A 20629-nucleotide genomic window follows, 5' to 3' on the forward strand; every position below is an offset into this window, starting at 1 on the left:
ACAGCTACTGAACCTGTGCTCGAGGGCCCAGGAGCCGCAGCTGCTGAGCCCACGTGCTGCAACTGCTGAAGCCCGTGCACCCTCCAGCCCATGTCCCACAACAAGTGAAGCCACCTCAGTGAGAAGCACTGAGAAAGTCTGCACCTAGAGAAAGCCTGCAAGACCCAGCACAGCCAAATAAGTAAATAAACAATTTTAAAAGAAAGAAGAATGAGGTGGGCTTGCCTGGACCAACACAGAGATGAAATTCAAACTAAAAACCTCAGGATGATACTATTCTATGATCCCATTTTAGCATCTTATATATATATTTTCTTTAAAAAGAGGGAAACAAATTTGTATGTGAATAAAAACAATGTGGTGAGACTTCCCCGGTGGTCCAGTGGCTAAGACTCAGCACTTCTAAAGCAAGGGGTCCAGGTTCAATCTAGATCCGGCGTGCCACAACTAAATTAATACATTTTTAAAGAAAACAACATGGTACCCTGGATTGGAACCTAGAACAGGAAGAGTACAGTAATGGAAAAACTGGTGAAATCCCAATAGAATCTGGAGTAATTAGTAGTAATAATCTGGAGTAATTAGTAGTCATAAACCAATGCCATGTTCTGAATTTTCACAAATGTACCCTGGTAATATATGATGTTAATGACAGGGGATGCTGGGTGAGGGGTGCAGACGGGAACTCTGCACTGACTCTGCAACTTTCCTGTAAATCTAAAACTATTCCAAAATAAAACATTTATTTAGGAAAATAAACAGTGGTTTTGCTGACATTCAGAAGTCAAAGGATTCTGTCTCTGAGGTCAACTGTGGAAAGGGGCGTGGCTTTCATGCCATTTGGAACTTTAGTTTCTGAAATGTGCACCTGCCTATCTAGGTGGTGCATCACTTTCTCAGCAAAGGTCCGAATAGTCAAAGCTATCGTTTTCCCAGTAGTCATGTATGGATGTGAGAGATGGACCATAAAGAAGGCTGAGTTTCAAAGAATTGATGCTTTCAAACTATGGTGTTGGAGAAGACTCTTAAGTGGGACAGCAAGGAGATCAAACCAGTCCATCCCAAAGGAAATCAACCCTGAATATTCATTGGAAGGACTGATGCTGAAGCTGAAGCTACAATCCTTTGGCCATCTGATGCGAAGAACTGATTCATTCGAAAAGACCCTGATGCTGGGAAAGATTGAAGGCAGGAGGAGAAGGGGGTGACAGAGGATGAGATGGTTGGATGGTAACATCGACTCAAAGGACATGAGTTTGAGCAAGCTCCGGGAGATGGCGAAGGGCAGGAAGGCCTGGCATGCTGTAGTCCACGGGGTTGCAAAGAGTCAGACAAGACTAAGTGACTGAACAACAACCTATTCTAGAACCAATTCTGGCTGAAAGCCCACAGGATACATCAGGGCCTAGCAGAGTAGAGTGGGAGCCAGTCAGAATCCACACAATTGGTGGAGTTAAGAAACATAGGAGTTAACAGCCATTAAAAAGAATGAAATAACGCCATTTGCAGCAACATAGATGGACCTAGAGAGCATCATACTGGGTGAAGCAAGTCAGATGGACAAGGAGAAATATCAGAAATATTGTATGACATCCCTTGTATGTGAAACCTAAAATGAAATGACACAAATGAACTTACTTACAAAACAGAAAGAGACACAAAGACTTAGAAAATGAACTTATAGTTGCTGGCTAGAAGGGATAGTTAGGGAGTTTGGGATGGCCATGTACACACTGCTATATTTAAAACGGATAACCAACAAGGACCTATTATATAGCCTGGATGGGAGGGCAGTTTGGAGGAAGAATGGATACATGTATATATATGGCTGAATCCCTTCGCTTTTCACCTGAAACTATCACAACAATGACAGTTGGCTATACCCCAGTACAAAATAAAAAATTTTTTAAAAAAAAGAGAAAGAAATATAAGAATGATCTTTTGCTCATCAGGGAAGACTGCATGAAGGAGGTAACAATGAATCTGACACTAGAATGATGTCCATGGGATAAGCCTAGGAAAGAGCACTCCAGGGAGCAAGGGAATGGGTGCAAAAGTCAGACCAGAGGGAGTGAAGGGCAGGGTTAGTGAGATGAGGTCAGAGACAGGCAGAGGTCAAAGTGTGTGAGGCATCTGGTGTTTATTCGGAAAGAAATGGGAAGCCCTGGAAAATGACATGGTCCAATTTACATTTCCACAATGCTGTGTGGAAAATAGAATGAAGCAGGTCAATGATAAAGTAGGGAGACAGGGAGACAGTTCTGGGGCTGCTGCAGGAGCTCGGTGGAGAGGATGGGCGCCTGGACCATGATGCAGGCCGGGGAGGTGGAGGGGGTGAGGGGACACAGAAAGAGGTGCATGTGTCTCCAGTATATCTTGAAGCAAAACACCAAGCAACCAGAGACATTCCTGCTGTCTCTCCCCAACCCCACCACCTGCACACAGCTCTCTGCTCAGACTCTGCCCCAGTGCCCTCCACCAGGGAGCATCCTGATTCCCAAACACACCTGGCTCTTGGGCTCTCCAGCCTGCCCGAACCTGCACACAAATGAGCTCTCCCCTCGTTTACACCCTACTTTGACTATCACAGATGACTTTGTTTTTAAAAAATATTTATTTGGCTGTACCAGGCCTTAGTTGCAGCATGTGGAGTCTTTTTTAGTTGCAGCATGTGGGATCTAGTTCCCCAACCAGGGATCAAGCCCTGGGTCCCCTGCATTGGGAGCACAGAGTCTTAGCCACTGGACCACCAGGCAAGTCCTCATGTGATTCAAACACCACTTAACTGAGGATCCACGACACCTCTGGGCCCGGCTGGGGGACCCCTGTCCCGGCTGCCACCAGAGGGCTCCCCAGAGGCCAAAAAGCTCCTGTAGCCAGCCTCCAGGGTCCTGGCTTCTGCCCTGGGCACGGCTGGCTCCTCTCTTGAAGACTGACATGGGTGAGGCTGGGTCTCCAGCATATTTCACATCTCTACAGATCTGAGGGAAATCCCTGGAGGAGCTAAGCCATCTGCCAAAGACGTCTTAAGCCCAAGAAAGGAAGTTAGAAGGCACTGTTTGGAGTCCAGCAGCCCTGGGTCTGACCCTCAAGTCTGCCCCTGTTACCAGTTCAGGGACCCTCATAGACTAACTCAGCCACTCTGAACCTGGTGGTCCTCATCATCAAGTAGGGATGATGCTGATGAGATCCTGGGCAAGTCACTGCTCACGTGGATCCCCAGCATCTTCAAGGTAGGCTACAGACATGAGTCTGGTGGGCTACAGTCCATGGGGTCACAAAGAGTCAGACACAACTGAGCGACTAAGCACCTGGTGGCTACCTTGGTGGCTCAGACAGTAAAGAATCTGCCTGCAATGCAGGAGACCCAGGGTCAATAACTGGGTCGGGAAGAATGCAAGGAATGCAAGGATTCTTTAATATCTGCAAATCAATCAATGTAATACACATTAACAAATTGAAAGATAAAAACCATATGATTATCTCAATAGATGCAGAGAAAGCCTTTGACAAAATTCAACATCCATTTATGATTAAAACTCTCCAGAAAGCAGGAATAGAAGGAACATACCTCAACATAATAAAAGCTATATATGACAAACCCACAGCAAGCATTACCCTCAATGGTGAAAAATTGAAAGCATTTCCCCTAAAATCAGGAACAAGACAAGGGTGCCCACTCTCATCACTACTATTCAACATAGTTTTGGAAGTTTTGGCCACAGCAATCAGAGCAGAAAAAGAAGTAAAAGGAATCCAGATAGAAAAAGAAGAAGTGAAACTCTCACTGTTTGCAGATGACATGATCCTCTACATAGAAAACCCTAAAGACTCTACCAGAAAATTACTAGAGCTAATCAATGAATATAGTAAAGTTGCAGGATATAAAATTAACACACAGAAATCCCTTGTGTTCCCGTACACTAACAATGAGAAAACAGAAAGAGAAATTAAGGAAACAATACCATTCACCATTGCAACAAAAACAATAAAATACTTATGAGTATATCTACCTAAAGAAACAAAAGATCTGTACATAGAAAACTATAAAACACTGATGAAAGAAATCAAAGAGGACACAAATAGATGGAGAAATATACCATGTTCATGGATTGGAAGAATCAATATTGTCAAAATGGCTATACTACCCAAAGCAGTCTATAGATTCAATGCAATCCCTATCAAGCTACCAACGGTATTTTTCACAGAACTAGAACAAATAATTTCACAATTTATATGGAAATACAAAAAACCTCGAATAGCCAAAGCAATCTTGAGAAAGAAGAATGGAACTGGAGGAATCAACCTGCCTGACTTCAGACTCTACTACAAAGCCACAGTCATCAAGACAGTACGGTACTGGCACAAAGACAGAAATATAGATCAATGGAACAGAATAGAAAGCCCAGAGATAAATCCACGAACCTATGGACACCTTATCTTCAACAAAGGAGGCAAGAATATACAATGGAAAAAAGACAACCTCTTTAACAAGTGGTGCTGGGAAAACTGGTCAACCATTTGTAAAAGAATGAAACTAGAACACTTTCTAACACCATACACAAAAATAAACTCAAAATGGATTAAAGATCTGCCAGCTTCTTAAAAGTGGACGTATGTCACAACTACGAGGGCCACTGGGGCCAGGGCCTGGGCTGGGAGCGTGTAAGGTGCTAGAAGTGCCCTTGTGGGTACCCCGCATTCACCCCCATCTTCTCCCACCCACAACAGGAACTTCTTAAGTTCAAGTCACTTCCTGTCCAAGGAATCTCTCCTAGTGAAAATTCTTAAATATACAAGCAGCTTCATAAATAATACTAACCGCCATGTCTTAAACAATAGTCAACAACTGGAATTAACCTCTGCCTGGTAAACGATAGCACATATACTCAGACATTATGAAGCTCCTGAAAGGGGTGGGAGGCAGTTACCAAGTGTGAAAATACAAGGAAAACATGCTGGTTAGCATGTCCAATGATAAGAGTAAAATATAAAATTGTTTATTCAGGATGGCTTAAATCAGTGTTGCCCTAGAGAAGTATAATGCAAGCCACATACTTAAATTTTAATTTTTGAGTAGCCACACTTTAAAAAGTAAATATATATGAAATAAATTTTAATTATTTATTTTATTTAGCTTCACATAACCAAAATAGCATCTCAACAGATTAAATATTAAGTTATTAATATTTTCTTTTTTCTGGATCATGTCTTCAGAATTCAGCACATTTTTGAATTTATGTCTTTGAAATCATAACACATCTCAGTGTGGACTTGCCACATTCCAAGAACATAACATTAGCTACCTTACTAGACAGCACAGGTCTAACCCATCTAGAGATTTTTTTTTAAGACTTAAGTATTAGGGTAAAAAAAAAAAAGGCTGGAAGGAACTATCAAAATCTTCATGATCACAGATTTTTCTCTGAGTGGTGGTAATATGTATGTGATTTTTCCCCCTTCTTCTGTTTTCCAAAGTGTCTAAATAAAATGAATTCCTATTACTTTTGCAACAAGAGCAAAGTGTGTCTTTAATTTTAGAAGAGAAATGAGGGATTTAAAAGACCTGCCTGGGTGAACCACACCTGTCAAGCACTGATTTATTGATATCCCATGAGAGCTGCCCCTGACCTCTGACCTTCTCCTTGCACACTGGCTGATTACTTTAGTGGGTAGGTGGGTGGGTAGGTTGGATGGATGGGAAAAGAGAACAAAGGAAGGAAAAGTATTATTACTGGAGTTACAGGAGAAAACTAAACTCAGATCCTTGCTTCTAAATTCCAAAACAATCATTTATCAGCTGTATGATTTTAAACGAGCTATTTGACCCATCCACACTTTAATTTGTTCAAGTGTTTTAATTTTCTCAAGCATAAAACTCTTTCAGTATAGTAACTCCTTCAGAAGGCTTTTTGGAAATGAAGTGAGATTATTTATACAGAGTATTCAACGCAGTGCCTGTTGCACAGCGAGTGTTTCCAGAAACGCTGGCTGTTGTCCTCACGATGAACCTGTGAGTGGTGGGGTCAGGCTGTCTGGCTCGTGGAGTGATGACACTCAGGACGCAGGCTAGAGCCACGTGTGCCCTGGGTCCCTCCTGCTGCCGCCGTCCCCCCCACATCCCATTCCTGCCCCATCAGTCGTAGCCGCTGTGGAGCCGGTGCTCAGGCTTGTGTGTGGTCCCTTCGCTCGACTCCCTGCCCACATCCCACCCGAAGACCCTCATCCCCACGGCATAGCCCGGTACCTGCACCACCTCCGGCCTCACGTTGAAGGTGTACAGCCAGTCGCTGAAGCGAGGGTAGCTATCGAGCTCCGAAGTCCTCTCGCCCGGGGCCACGCTCAGCTTGCACTGACACTGCTTGCAGATGTACCGGAGCAGCTTCGCCTGCGGGGAGCCCAGGACAGAAAAGCGGGTTCACTCGGGGCACGTGGACGTGATACAGGGAGCTCTGGCACACACGAGCCATGAGATGAGGACAGGGGCCTGCCAGGCGCCCCCTCTGCTGCCATTCAGAGAGGGAGAAGCAGGAAACCGAGGAGGCAGGAGGAGAGGAGGAGGGTCTGGGAGAGCCAGCAGGGAAACCTAGAGAACCACGCCCCACCCTCTGTCCCACCCAAGGCTGGCTGCCACACCACCCTCCCCACCTCCCACCAAGGACCACGCTCTTCAGAACGTAGAACAGAGAACAGGGTCACACGGAAGAAGGGCTTCCTGCTTGGGGGAAGGGGAGGGGTAGTGGGAGTCAGCGATGGATGATGTGAAAAATGCAGGGGCTTGGGGAGGATGAGTAACCTCCCACTTAGGAGGCTTCCAGCCAAGAATCAGATTACCCAGGCTGGGCCCGAGGGCTCAGACACACCCGAGCCCTGTGACCTGGGACATGCTACAGAACAGCCCGCCCCCAGGAAAGTCTCAGTTTCCTGCTCCAGAAAATGGGGGTAATAATAGAACCTCCCTCTCAGGGAGGCTGAGAAGAAATGAAGCCCTCAGTATGAGTGCCCAGCCCACAGCATACATAGCCTGAGGGCCGGCCAGGCCGGTGGGCTGTGGCTCCACTGGCCAAGGTCCCTGACTGGGACCAGAAGGCTTTCAAGACCCACTCCCTGAAATGCATGCAAACGTCAGGTACGTGAATCTATGCGTTTTCCTGGCAAAGCCTGTACACAGGTTTCAAGAGTCTCAGAACGCTAAAGCTTCAAATAATATAAGAGTAAATATTGGTATTCTGCTTGACAAACGCTGGGCCGACCGCCCCACACTGGGCTGAGGAATGCGGAGCGGCAAGACCTTCAGGGCAGAGAGCAGCCGGGACTGAAGAAGAGGGAGTGGACTCCAACAGAGGGAAATGAGCGATAACCCAAAGAGGGCAGGCTCTACTGAGTCTCAGCGACCCGGGGACCCCACGAGAGCTGCCGAGATGGCGGCTTGGGAGCTTCCCCTCAAGACAAGCACTGCCTTCAGAGTCTTGCGTGAAGGAACCCTGTCCTTGGGAGCCACTCCCCAGTACCTGCTGCCCCCTCGAGAGTTTTTGCTGTTGTTAATTCATTCCTTGTTCTTTCATCTGTAAATATCTCAGGGTGTCCAACTCTTTGAGACCCTATGGACCCTAGCCCACCAGGCTCCTCTGTCCAAGGGATTCTCCAGGCAAGAATACCGGAATGGACGGCTGTGCCCTCCTCCGGGGGATCTTCCCAACCCAGGGATCGAATTCACGTTTCCTAAGTCTCCTGCATTGGCAGGCGGGTTCTTTTCACTAGCGCCACCTGGGGAGCCCTTCTCCAAGAGTGACCAGAGGCCATTCCAAGTTCAGGACCTCAGCTTTCTTTTCCAGCCTCATCTCCATTCCACCCTACCCCTGACCCACCCAGTCCTCCAGGTCAGTACTCACCTAGGAGCTGTTCCTCAAATGTTAATACTTTCTGTATGTCCGTACTCCTGGGCCTCTGCTCAAATGTCTGTAGTGGCTGGAAGTCCTTCTCTCTTCTGGTCAAGACCCCCTGGGCTAATTAGAATCCTCCCCCTTCTCCCCTCCATACTGGCCTGTCCACATTTCTCTGGGAGCCGCTATCACATCACGGGCCTCATGTTCAAGCTTCTAATCGGGTCTCCCCCTACAGATGTGAGCTCCCGGGGCAGAGAACACAGCACAGATTTCAGCGTTGAACAGAATCTGGATTCAATACTGGAACTCTAACTGAAAATCTTAATTTGTCCACTTAAAAAAATAATACATAGTAGAACTACATGTACCTTTGTTCTGTATTTTTCGATGTCTTGTAACATAAATGTGTTATCAGACTTTGATAATTTAATGTGGTATGTAAATGCGTTCATACTTTCATAATTTAAAAAAAAAAAGAATCTGATTCAGATCTAGTTTCTGTCATTTAACTGTGTGACCTTAGGGAAGCTCATTAATTTTCCTGAGTCCTGGTGCATTCATCTGTACAACAGCAAGGATGATTCCAGCTCACAGTTGGCTGGGAGGATTGAACTATAGTACAGAAACTCCCCCCCAAAACTAGGTTAGTCCCCCATTATTATACATCAGAGCAGGAACTATGCCCACCTCACTGTACTGTCCCCACAAGCCTACTACTGCACCTGGCACACAACGTGTGCTCAAAGATGCCTGAGAAAGAAAGGAGGGAAGGAAATACAGGCGCCTCATCCCCACATTAAACGGTTTCTTACAGCCTGCCCTCCACTCCAAACTGCTCTCAAACCACAGCGTCAAATTGCTGACCAAAGACAGGGCAATAAATCAATTAACTGTGCAAAGTCAAAACCATTCTCTTCCGCCTGAAGCAACTAGGTCAGGCTGCTGACATTGACATCAGCAGCAAAGAGGTCTATCCGTCCCCAGCCTGAATGCTTCAAGGGCCACACCCCTGGGAGCTGATGAATAATCTGTTCATTGCGCTAAGACTTCAGCCAACACAGGGCAACATCAAGATCAGCCAACCTGGCCTTGGCAATGAGCCAGGATCTGGGGGCTTCTCTCATTCAGCCCCATCACCAAGTCCAGCCCTTTTCAGCCTGCAGACCCTCAGCCCTTGTCCCTTTGCCAGGAAGGCTCTTCCCAGTGACCCCTCAGCCTGCACAACTCAGCTTAGATATCCATCCCGCCAGAAAGACTCCCCCAAGCCCTTCAGCCCTCCTCCTCACAGCCCCAGCCCTTGTCCTCTACCAGATCACACATTTAGTGTTTGGCCTGTCTGCTTCCTTCTTTAGATGGGAAAATCCCTGAGGCCAGGTGCCTGGTCTATGTTCTTGATCACCTGATCACCTCTATGTCCCCAGGAGCCAGCATAGCACCTGGCACCCAGTCTGCTATGGTAAAACCTTTGTTGAATGAATGAACAACTGAATACACATTACATTCTATAGCCCTGACAGGCACTCATATTTACTAAAATGAGAGTCGAAAACAAACGCCAGTTGGGCAAGCGATGGCTCAGGAGAGTGTCAAAAATCAGGGTGAGTTCCGCTGAAGCAGAGTGAGCGGTTTCTTTTTTTAAAGGCTGCCAGAGATCCTCACTCAGAGAAAGCAATGGCACCCCACTCCAGTACTCTTGCCTGGAAAATCCCATGGATGGAGGAGCCTGGTAGGCTGCAGCCCATGAGGTTGCTAAAAGTCAGACACGACTGAGCGACTTCACTTTCACTTTTCACTTTCATGCATTGGAGGAGGAAATGGCAACCCACTCCAGTATTCTTGCCTGGAGAATCCCAGGGACGGGGGAGCCTGGTGGGCTGCCGTCTATGGGGTCGCACAGAGTCAGACACGACTGAAGCGACTTAGCAGCAGCAGCAGCAGCAGCAGAGATTCTCACTAGTCTTCCCAGGTGGTTCAGACGGTAAAGAATCTGCCTGCGATGGGGGAGACGCAGGTTTGATCCCTCGGTTGGGAAGATCCCCTGGAGAAGGGAATGGTAACCCACTCCAGTATTCTTGCCTGGAGAATCCCATGGACAGAGGAGCCTGGCGGGCTACAATCCATGGGGTTGCAAAGAGTCGGACACAACTGAGCAATTAATTTTTCCAGAGTTCCTGTCAAAAGGCAACCCAGAGTGCCTAGTGGGTAGGACCCAGCAGAACTTAAAGGAATTCCTCACTGTACCCAGTTGACAATCCATAGCCCTGGCTGGCAGTGAAGACCAGGAAGGAAATTGAGTCATGGCCAGGAGGGGTTGGTGTCCTGAAGCTTATAAAGAAGAAACAACACCTGCAGATTTGTGTTCTGCTGGAGGAGGTGTTTGGCGTGCTGTGCGCAGTGCCTACCCAAGCAAAATAAGACTGCTCTCACTTTTTGGAAAGTTGGTCACAGTTGTAGAACCACCCAGGGGTTACTTTCCCAGACAAACCACAGCGGGCCGGCCAGCCCAGCCAGCCCAGCCCCACAGACCTCCACCAGGGCCTTTCATGGGTAGCATCATTTTCTCTTAACCACAAAACCGCAAGACAGAAATTCTCCAGGAGGGAAGAACACCTGGGGTTTCAGCAATGGGACCCAGCAGCGAGAGGGAGAGTCATCAGCACTCTGGCCACAGGGGAGGACCCGAGGCTGGAATGAAAGTCTTCATCCACCTCTGAGACTCTCTCACTTCATGAGCGTTCATTCTGCCCCTGCTCTGAGGCTCAGTCAGACTTACAGAAGGAGCAGAAGAGCATCAGGTGGGCCCACAAACAGCTGCTGGGTATCAGCGAGACATGGTGCAGGGCAAGTGTTCGCTAAGTGTCCGAGGCTCAAAGATCTTGGCTCTGGTTCCAGTTCTGACATGTAAGATCAATGCTCTTGGGGAAATCTCCCTTAGCTCAGCTTCAATCTTACCATAAAACGGTATTGTTTTAGAGAAGCTGGAGTCAAAATAACTATATGTGAAAGTGCTTGGAACAACACCACCAACAAAAACACAAGCCCCAAAAGGTTTCCAGCAGTTACACCAACCACACCCAAGACGTAGTTTAGCTCCGAGGAAGTGCTCCAACTCTCGGGACACAGAGAACTGGCCTCCAAGCCCCTCACCATCACCCTCCCTCAGCAGTGAACACAGATGTAACCTGTCAGCCAAAGCTTCCCCACCTGTAAAATGGGTTTGATTTCCCTCAAAGGTCTATTGTGAAGATTTACATGAGAAAATCCGGATGTAAAACGTTCAGCAAAGTGACAGGCCCTCTCAGAGTCCCAGGACGTGCCATCTCAAGCAGGGCAGGTGGGTCAGTCTATAAGGACAGAGGTGACAGATATAAGTGGGCAATGAACCCCGGCACAGGATGAGAGGGACACCAGACTCCCACAGACAACAGTGAGTTCTCTCAATTATGCAGATCACCTCAACACTCAACAACAACGCCAGTAGTAATAATAATCGTATCTATGTATTTTTTCTCTGTGTGTGCAGCTTGTAAAAATCCCGGTTCCCTGACCAGGGATCAAAGCCGCACCCCCTGCATTTGCAGCTTTGAGTCTTAACCACTGGACTGCCAGGCAAATCTCTCTCTTCTATTTACTTAGTACATTATCCTCTTCTCTCCCTGGGTTCTCAATGAAAATTCCAGGAGGTAAGCACAGTGTCCCAAACTTCATACAACCCCAAAGCCCCTAAGCATGGCATTTTCCCACAGAATAGCTCTGTATAACCAAAAAGGTCACAATCCATTCAGACTCTTGATGGGAGACAAGAAGAGCGATGTCAAGATGTGGGTGCTGGGCAGCCTACCTGGCTCACTCGGATCCAGTCATGTCCAGACCATCCCAGGCAGTGAGTCCTCTGAATAAAAGCCACAGACTGCCCTACACTCTCCACACTCTCCAGCCATGATGGGCCACTGCCTTGGGTCCTCTGTGCAGGAACCTACCCTCTGGGCTACACCTGATCCCTGCTCTGAAATCATTAAAACCAACTACCACCCTGCCCGATGACAGGGGGCTGCCCCTTTCAAGGAGACCCCATCATGCTTTGCAGAGTGAAGCGAGGTCCCTGCAGGCCCCTGCCCACCTCCACCCCTTCCCCCGGCTCACCCAGCCCTCCAGTCAGCAGGCACAGTTCACGGACCAGCCTCCAGCTCACCCAAACCTATGGGACCCTGACTCCCTCCACCAGGTGGGCTGCACGACACATTCTTAAGAGGACGTTCATGCAGTCTTTGCTAGTGCCATATGCCTGTGCTTTCATGCCTGCTAAGTCACTTCAGTTATATCTGACTCTTTGTGACCCCCATGGATCTCAGCCCTCCAGATTCCTGTCCATGGGATTCTCCAAGCAAGAATACTAGAGTGGATTGCCATGCCCTCCGCCAGAGGAGGATCTTCCTGACCCAGGGATCGAACTCATGTCTCTTATATCTCCTGCAACTGGCAGGCGGGTTCTTTACCAACTAGCTCCAGCTGGGAAGCCCAGGTCCCTGTCTAGCCCATCCCAAACTTCAAGAAGTCGCCAAAGCTCTCAGGACTTATTCCAACCTTCCCCGGACGGTCCCTGAAGCTGTGGTTCCTTCCTGGGCACCAGCCAGGTCTGCCAGGGCCTCGGGCGGCTCCTCTTACTTCTCCCATCTCCTCCCCAAAACTGGAGTGCGCTTCTGGGGACCCCCGGCCAACCCCGCCAGCTAAGCAGTCTGGTCTGGCTGCCACGACCAACATGTTGCAAAATGATTCCTGAGATAGTAAGGAAGGCTCTGGAGGTCATGACTCGGCTGACGGCTCCCCTGCGGGCGTGACCAGGCGCTTGGCTCCAAGAGTGCCTCGGCCCTGGCACTGCCGAGTCCCACAGAGCTCTCGAGGGTACCCAGGGGGGCTGCCGTGAGCAGGCAAGGGGCAGAGCCAGCGTGCCAGGGAAAGTGGGGATGAGCAGAGGAGAAAGTGACCTCAATTCCCAAACTGGGCATTTCGCAACCAGCCATCCTTCACTCCCTCCGCCCCACGCACCCGTGGTCTCCCTCCAGAAGAAGCTGCCAGACACGTGCATTTGTTACAGAGACAATCTCCCCGCCAAGCCTCCCGCCAGCAACCCTGCCCTGACGTCAAACTCGGAGTCGGGGAACTTCAAACACAAACAAACAAGTCTGCCCCGGACCACAAGTGGAGCCGTTCCCAAGGAGGCCGGGGGTGAGAAGGCCACAGCTGGAAACTCAGGGCCTCCCGCACCCTTCCTTGGCTCCACTGGGGCTGCGAACTCTGGGGCCTGACAACCAGAGGCAAATGGGAGCTTCAAACCCCGACCAAGACAAAATAGGATCAGTCTTTGGTTTTGCTGATGGCTAAGAGTACCAGGGGCCAGTACAGCAGAGGGTGCAGGGAGACCCTGCCCAGAGTCACTGATGACTTTGTTAATTTCCTCTGTGCAATTAGTATCCCCATTAGATAGCATCGCCCATTCTAATTGCTTTGGTGCTGGGTATTAAGTAGGCAGGAAAGGAGGGACTGATGAGGCTCAGAAGTACCCGAGAGGCTTCTGGGGAAAGAGGGAGCTTGAGCCAGGTTAGGGTGGCCAGCCAAGGACCCTCGTTTTCTCAGCAACACCTGCCACTCCACTAAGGTCCTGAGACTCAGAAGGAAAGGTTTCCAAGAAGAAGGCATTCCCTTGACCTACATATACTAAGACAGCTCCTACCTGAGAGGTCAAGGGTGGGCCAAGTGAAAGGGCTCTAAAGCCACGGTGGCCTTAAAAAGCCAGTGCATGAGCAGTCTCGGGGCTGCCATGACAGGTTTGCTTCCCACGTCAATTCAACACTACAAGCGCCCGATACCCCCATGGGCTTTTTAGAACCAGCGGTCCTCAGGGGCTGCAGGAACAAACTGGACTAAATCATGAGAAAGCCAAACACCTGCTTCAACCCCTAACTGCCCTGGGCCTGAAATGACGACACGAGGGAAGGAAGAAGAACCTCTATACATCACCCATTCATTCAACAAATCATCGGGAGAGTTGGTCCGGGCTCCCAGCATGGAGAGGCACTATGACATGGCCATAAGCAGCCTGGTGCATAAGCTTGAAGAACTGATGTGTGAGATGCGTCATCAACTAGTTGTCCACAGACAGATCTGACCGGATGGAGGGAGACAAAGAAAGGGGAGCATCCCTGATGGCCCCAACACTCAGCGCGTCTGCTGAGCAACCGTGGAGAGCACGTGTCAGGAGACACAGGGGTTGAGGCACCCACAAACCAGACCCCTTAATCGACACAGCCTGTGTCTCAACTCAAACATACTCCACACGCCTGTCTGAAGTTCACCAGCCCACAGCGCACGGCTTGGCTCTCAACCCCTGGATGACAAGAAGAAATCCCAGAGAGCTCCTGACACCGCACACCAGAAGGGACCTGGAGGTGAATTATCAAGCAGAGACATGGAAAAAAGGCAGAGGCTGCATTTGACGACAAAGGTGGGTTTTTGTCAGTGGGCCCACTTCAAACTCTGATCTGAAAGCACCTGCAATGTGTAGCAGGTTGTGTCATATACTGGGGAGGCAGGTCTTTCTTTCCAGGAACACAACTGTTTGCCTAGCAACTGAGACCATCACAGAAAAGGATAAGAAGCCAGGGCAGGGGAGCTCCTCGAGTACCCGGGGCTGACAACTGTGATGGCCATCTCCCCTGGCACTATGGGTGCCATGTTAGGTGCTGCTCACTACCCATCTGATAGCCATGCCTGACCTCTTCTGCACTCACAGGCCAATTTTGTTTAGGGCAGCACCATGCCTGGTGATGAACTGATCCAAGTCAGCAGTCTCAACCCTGACTTTACATACACATAATTGACCTAGGATGGGATCCGGCATGGCTCTTGTGTGATCTGGGCCCCACTTGCAGCTTTCTTTGAAATCAACTATGTATGATTGGTCTGGTCAATGAGATATGAGGGCATGTCCACTGGAAATGCTGGGAAAGTGTTTCCCTCACAAGTGGGGCAGTCTCTGGGACGTCCTACAGCCCTGCTTTCTGCTTTGAAGATTAGAAAAGCCAAGAGTTGCCCAGAGACACCTCTGTTCAGCTGCTAAACACATGAGCCACCTAACTCCAAACTTCTCATTGCAGGAGAAACATAAAGGGTCTGTTTGTGGAACTCACATTTTCTGTTACTTGCGAACAAAAGCAGTCTCTTCTACTAACATTTATTTAGCTTGAACTATCTCAAACCTCCTTCTAAAACCTTGTACGTCTTCCTGCTTGCTTCTGGAAAACCTATAGAAGGAAAAAGAAGGTATCTCTTCATTCTTCTTGGGACCCCGTGCTATCCACAAGCACTCCTCCAAACATCTTCACAAATTTCAAAGAGCAGCTACATTTTTATTAAGCCCAAGTTAGCCATTTGTTTTTCTTTTTTGGTTTGTACTTTTTATTTTCTTGCCATGACCACTCTGAGGGAGGGACCACGTGGAAAGACTCTAAGCATGTACATAAAGGGGGGGTGGTCCATCTGAGTCCAGCCACCCAGCCACCCTCCCCAAGGTCCAGATGTGTGGGTGGGACTCTCCAGATGGGGACAGCTGATGCCACATGGAGTATGCCACCTGGGTGCTGACACAGAGGCCTGTGGGATCCCAGGGGGACTGGGACTGTGGGGTGGAGGTGGGGGCTGAAATCCTCGAAAGACATCAAAGAGGAGATAATCCCCGAAATGGGTTCAATAGGTTGGGGTGGGGTGTGGAGTGTGACACATGGACAGAGGGTAAGGCGCAGGGACGACACCCACTTGGGGCAGAGTGGAGGAAAGGCCAGAGTCACAAGAAAACCTTTATGGGAAAAAAAGGGATATATTTACATGGCAAGTAGCTAGAGACTAGAGCGGATGGGGAAGAAGGGAGAGCAAAGTCAGCCAGGGGTCAGGGCCAGCTCATGCAGATCCCAGAAGGTTCTGGAAGGTCCAGGAAGGCCATACTAAGGCGTCTGCACTCAATCTTGCAGGCGTGGGGAGGAATACAAAGGAAGAAACGTGGTCAGATCTGCATTTTTGAATGATCATTCTGGAAACCATGTGGAGGACAGATTGAAGTGGGTGTGGAGAAACCAGAAACAGGGAAGCCAATTAAGGAGCCAAGGCAATTCAGCAAATGAGAACAAAAGGTAATTTAGTCAGTGGCTGTGTGGGTGGAAAGGAAGGAGCAGATTCTAGAGATGTTTTATTAGCATTTTTACTCTAAGACAAGACTTCCCTGCTTGCTCCTCCAGAGAATTTCTGGCATACCAGCACCCTGGAATGCAGGAAGCCCGGCAGCTGAATTTCTCCAACAAATGAGTCAACACGTGTTTGACTTCTCGGAGCTCGGTGCTTCGGGGGGAGGGGGCCAGCTACCGGTCAGAAGCCTTCAGGCCCGAAGGTCTAACTTGGCCCAGGCACCTCAGACCAGGTGACTCCCCACTTGAGGTCTACTCCCTTCTCCATCTCCCAGGCAGAGGGGTGCCCTGCACCCACCAAGGGTAAAAGTTATTCCCCAGAAACTCCATCTTCAGCTCCTCCTGAAACCCCCAGAGGAGATCAGACAGAAAGAAGTTGGAGAGACGCAGAACCTGCCAGAGCGGCCAGGTCCAGGAGGAGCATCGCCAGCCTGCCCCCTCCAGGCCACACGCAGAGCACTGCAACCCCTTCAGGGAGAGCAGCCCAGGTGTTCCGGCAAGAGAAAGAGGGAGCTCTCCCCGTCTTCAATGGAAAGATCATGGGGATCAGAGCCAGAGAGAGACTCAAGTTCAAATCTCACCCCCACCTCCTACCAGCTAAAGGACTGCGGGCCATGGACCATGTCCCTGAGCCATCATTTCCTCTGTTGTAAATGAGGGAAAAGATCGGTCTCCAAAGATCACCATGGAGACAAAACAATAAGATGAATCCAGCGGCTGGCATGCCCATATGCAGCCGGTATGCCCACAGGCACCTACAAATATGTACTCCCATCTCCTGTCTCTGGGGCCTTAGATATGCGTAAGGCCGTGACTTTGATGACTGGCAGGGAGTCCAGGACAGGGGTTGGAGGAGACCCCAAAAGGTGAGTGTCCAAATGGCCAGAGTGGATTACTGATCTGCCAAGATATCTGCAGGTTCCCATGGAACAAGGCAGAGGTCTGATTGTAAAAGAGTGCTGCGCACAAGGTGGAGGGTGGTGTGGAGTCAGCATTACCCCCACTTTTACAATCCATTCCATACCATCAAGGTCTAAGCAACACCTCTGACACTGAACCACCACCTTGAGTTCCAGGTGAGACCAGGATGCCCCACCAGTGATATGACTGTCCGTTCTAGCTTGAAGTGCACCCATGAGATGACATCGGATCATGTGCAAATCAGGCATCTTGGGCAGATGCCTCACACACATCACAGTTTACAGCCCTCATCCTATCCTACCATCCCCACGGATCCGTGAGGACCATCCTCATCTCCAAGGCTCAGAGGTTAAGTGACGTCCCTCAGATCACACGGTCTTTACTGTATTGAGGCACCAACTCCATATCCATGCTTTTAGATATATATATATATGTGTATTTTACAGATATATGTATTTATTTATGTATTTTATTTATATATGCACATATATATGTTTTTATTTATATGTATATGTATTTTATATACATACATATATGTATTTGCAGAAGGGAATGGCAACCCACTCCAGTATTCCTGCCTGGAGAATCTCATGGACAGAGGAGCCTGGCAGGCTACACATAGTCCATGGGTTCACAGTGAGTCGGACATGACTGAGGGACTAACACTTTTATATATATATTATTTCAGACATATTCCCAGAGAACGACCTATCGGTAGGAATCAGGTTTTCTCCTTTTTCCCTTGGTCACCCTGCGGCATGCAGGATCTTAATTCCCTGACCAAGAATCAAACCTGTGCTCCCTGCAGTGGAAGCTTGGAGTCTTAACCACTGAACCACCAGGCAAGTTCCCACAGCCACGATTTTCAGTCCAATTGTCAGTGCTTTCACTCCTCCCCCAAGCCCCCAGCGTAGACAAAACGGTTTTAAGTTAATAGACTGAAAACAAGCACTCAGCTGAAACAGCGGGACTCCCTAGGCCCACTCCTGGCTGGGACTCCTCAGACACCTCTAGGGAAGGAAGGCCGGGGGTGCTTGGCAAGTGTATCCACACCTCTTTTCACCAGGGATCTGTCAAGGCCATTCGACTACCCACAGCCTTCTCTGTTATAAAATCTTCCCAGCTCTCTTCTTAAGAGACCATTTTATCTGGGCAGAGCAAGATAAGGACACACGGGGCTTAGGTAACACAAGAAAGAAATCGGACCTGGAACCCAGGAACGCAATTGCAGTGGGGTTGAGGTGACATCAGCTCTGGGACCAGCCTCTCCAGCACACAAAGGCCCAAAGATACAGGGTCTCTGTCTCTAAGCCCTGTGCACGTCCCTCAGTTGTAACTGGGCTGACATCACCAACACCATCACTGGTGGAGAGTGAGAAGGGGCTCAGATAGCAGAATGTCACCACTGAGCCATCCCAGGAATGCCAGCCCAGCTCTCCCTAGAGGGAGGGTCAGACCTGGTTCCCATCCCAGCTCTACTGCTGGCCAGTTGACTTGAGTCAAGTTATTCTATGCCTTAGTTTCCTTATCTGTAAAATGGAGGAATAACAGGACTATCTTCATGGGCAGGAGATGTACAATGCTCGGTACTAGACTTCAGTATCAGTAGCATGCGTGCTCAGTCATGTTTTGACTCTTTGTGACTTCATGGACTGTAGCCAGGTTCCTCTGTCCATGGAACTTTCCAGGCAAGAGTACTGGAGTGGGTTGCCATTTCCTCCTCCAGGGGATCTTCCTGACCCAGGGATCAAACCCTCATCTCTTGCGTCTCCTGCACTGGCAGGCAGGTTCTTTACCACTAGCGCCACCTGGGAAGCCCAGCACTAGGCCTGGTAGATGGTTAATACTCATAGTCAGCCAACTTTATCAAGAAAATTCCGGATCTTGCTATTTTTAAAAATAGTTAAATTTAGTTTAAATTCTGACTTGTTCATTCCCTTAAGATTCTTGAGCATGTTCCTGAGTGAGTCCATACACATGGCAAATCACAAGCTACTCTCAGATGTCCCCCAAAAGGGGCAAATGCAGACAAGGCCAGGAGAGGCTGGAACACACTCACCCCAGAGCCTTCCTGATCCTACTATTCCTGGCAGGTCAAGAGCAGGTAACACAAGTGGACCTGTTGTGACAGGAGCCCCAGTGAGCTGACCAAGCAGCAGAGTGAGGCAAACCAGGACATCTATTAAGATGCAGGCAACCTGAGGAAGCAAGACCAGGAGGACCTGGGAGGGGTGGGCACGGTGGCCACCAGCCTGGCACGCAGGCTGTCACAGGAGCTGTCCTCCAGGCCCGGGGCAGAGGTGACACAGCTCACACACACACACACACCAGGGCAGAGGTGACACAGCACACACACACACACACACACACACACACACACACACACACACACACACCCCAGGGCAGAGGTGACACAGCACACACACACACACACACACCCCGGGTAGAGGTGACACAGCGCACACACACACACACACACACACACACCCCTGCAGAGGTGACACAGCTCACACACACACACACACACACACACACACACACACACACACACACCCCTGCAGAGGTGACACAGCTCACACACACACACACACACACACACACAAGCCCAGGGCAGAGGTGACACAGCACACACACACACACACAGACACAGAGGTGACACAGCGCGCACACACACACACAGAGCTCACACACACACACACACACACACACACACACACGCACGCCATCCTAGACAAGCTACAGCTGAACAAAGAGGGACCCTATTTCAAAATAAACAGAGCAGCTGGGCTGCCAACTGCCCAAGAAATCAACTAACCACAACTTGTTGAAGAAATTAGGTAATAATAGCTAACACTGACAAGGGGTCTATCATATGCCAAGCATTGGTTTAATTGGTATATATGGATTCCCTGGTGGCTCAGACGGTAAAGAATCTGCCTGCAATCCAAGAGACCCAGGTTCAGTCCCTGGGTCGGGAAGATCCCTGGAGGAGGAAATGGCAGCCCACTCCAATATTCTTGCCCGGGAAATCCCATGGACAGAGGAGGCTGGCGGGCTACAGTTCGTGGGGCTGCCCCCCAACCCCCTGAGGGAGCACACACAAACCAAGCCTAAGGCGCAGTCCCAAGTCACACAGGTAGGAAGTGGCAGAGCGGGGACTTGCACCCAGGTCCTTTAACTGCTGAGTCCATGATCTGCCCTGACTCTGTTACCTCCAGGAGTGACTGGGCTGTTTGAGGCCCCTACTGGAGTCAGGCCAGTGCTGGCCACACTGGAAGGAGGATTCTCATTTATACAAGGATCCAGGGACTCAGGGAGCCAACCCAAAGTCACCGAGCTGGTCATGCCATCAGCCAACTTAAACCTGGTGGGGGGGGATGGCGCTGATGCCCCATGCTGGGTTTGACCTTATAGAACACCCCAACCCAAACCAACAGTTCGGACAAGGACCTTCCCACCGTGCAGACAGACACCTGCACACACACCCAGGTGAGGCTCTGCCACCTGACCAGCAGGCCTGGGGAACCAGCGGGACCCGGGAGAGAACCCACCAGTCTCCACCCGCTTCCTCGGCACGCAGTTCCCTCC

The 20629-nt window shown here is 49.5% G+C and overlaps 1 protein-coding gene across 2 annotated transcripts in view; it reads right to left on the minus strand.

The window, feature by feature from the left end:
- The window catches only part of KSR1 (kinase suppressor of ras 1), a 161279-nt gene that overhangs the window by 64652 nt on the left and 75998 nt on the right, over positions 1 to 20629 (minus strand). For both annotated transcript variants that reach the window (XM_065908773.1, XM_065908774.1), the window contains exon 2: positions 6248 to 6388. In XM_065908773.1, coding sequence (XP_065764845.1) covers positions 6248 to 6388 — 141 coding nt within the window. The remainder of the gene's footprint in view (positions 1 to 6247; positions 6389 to 20629) is intronic.

This window comes from Muntiacus reevesi, chromosome 18 (assembly GCF_963930625.1).
Source record: "Muntiacus reevesi chromosome 18, mMunRee1.1, whole genome shotgun sequence".
Classification (NCBI taxonomy): domain Eukaryota; kingdom Metazoa; phylum Chordata; class Mammalia; order Artiodactyla; family Cervidae; genus Muntiacus; species Muntiacus reevesi.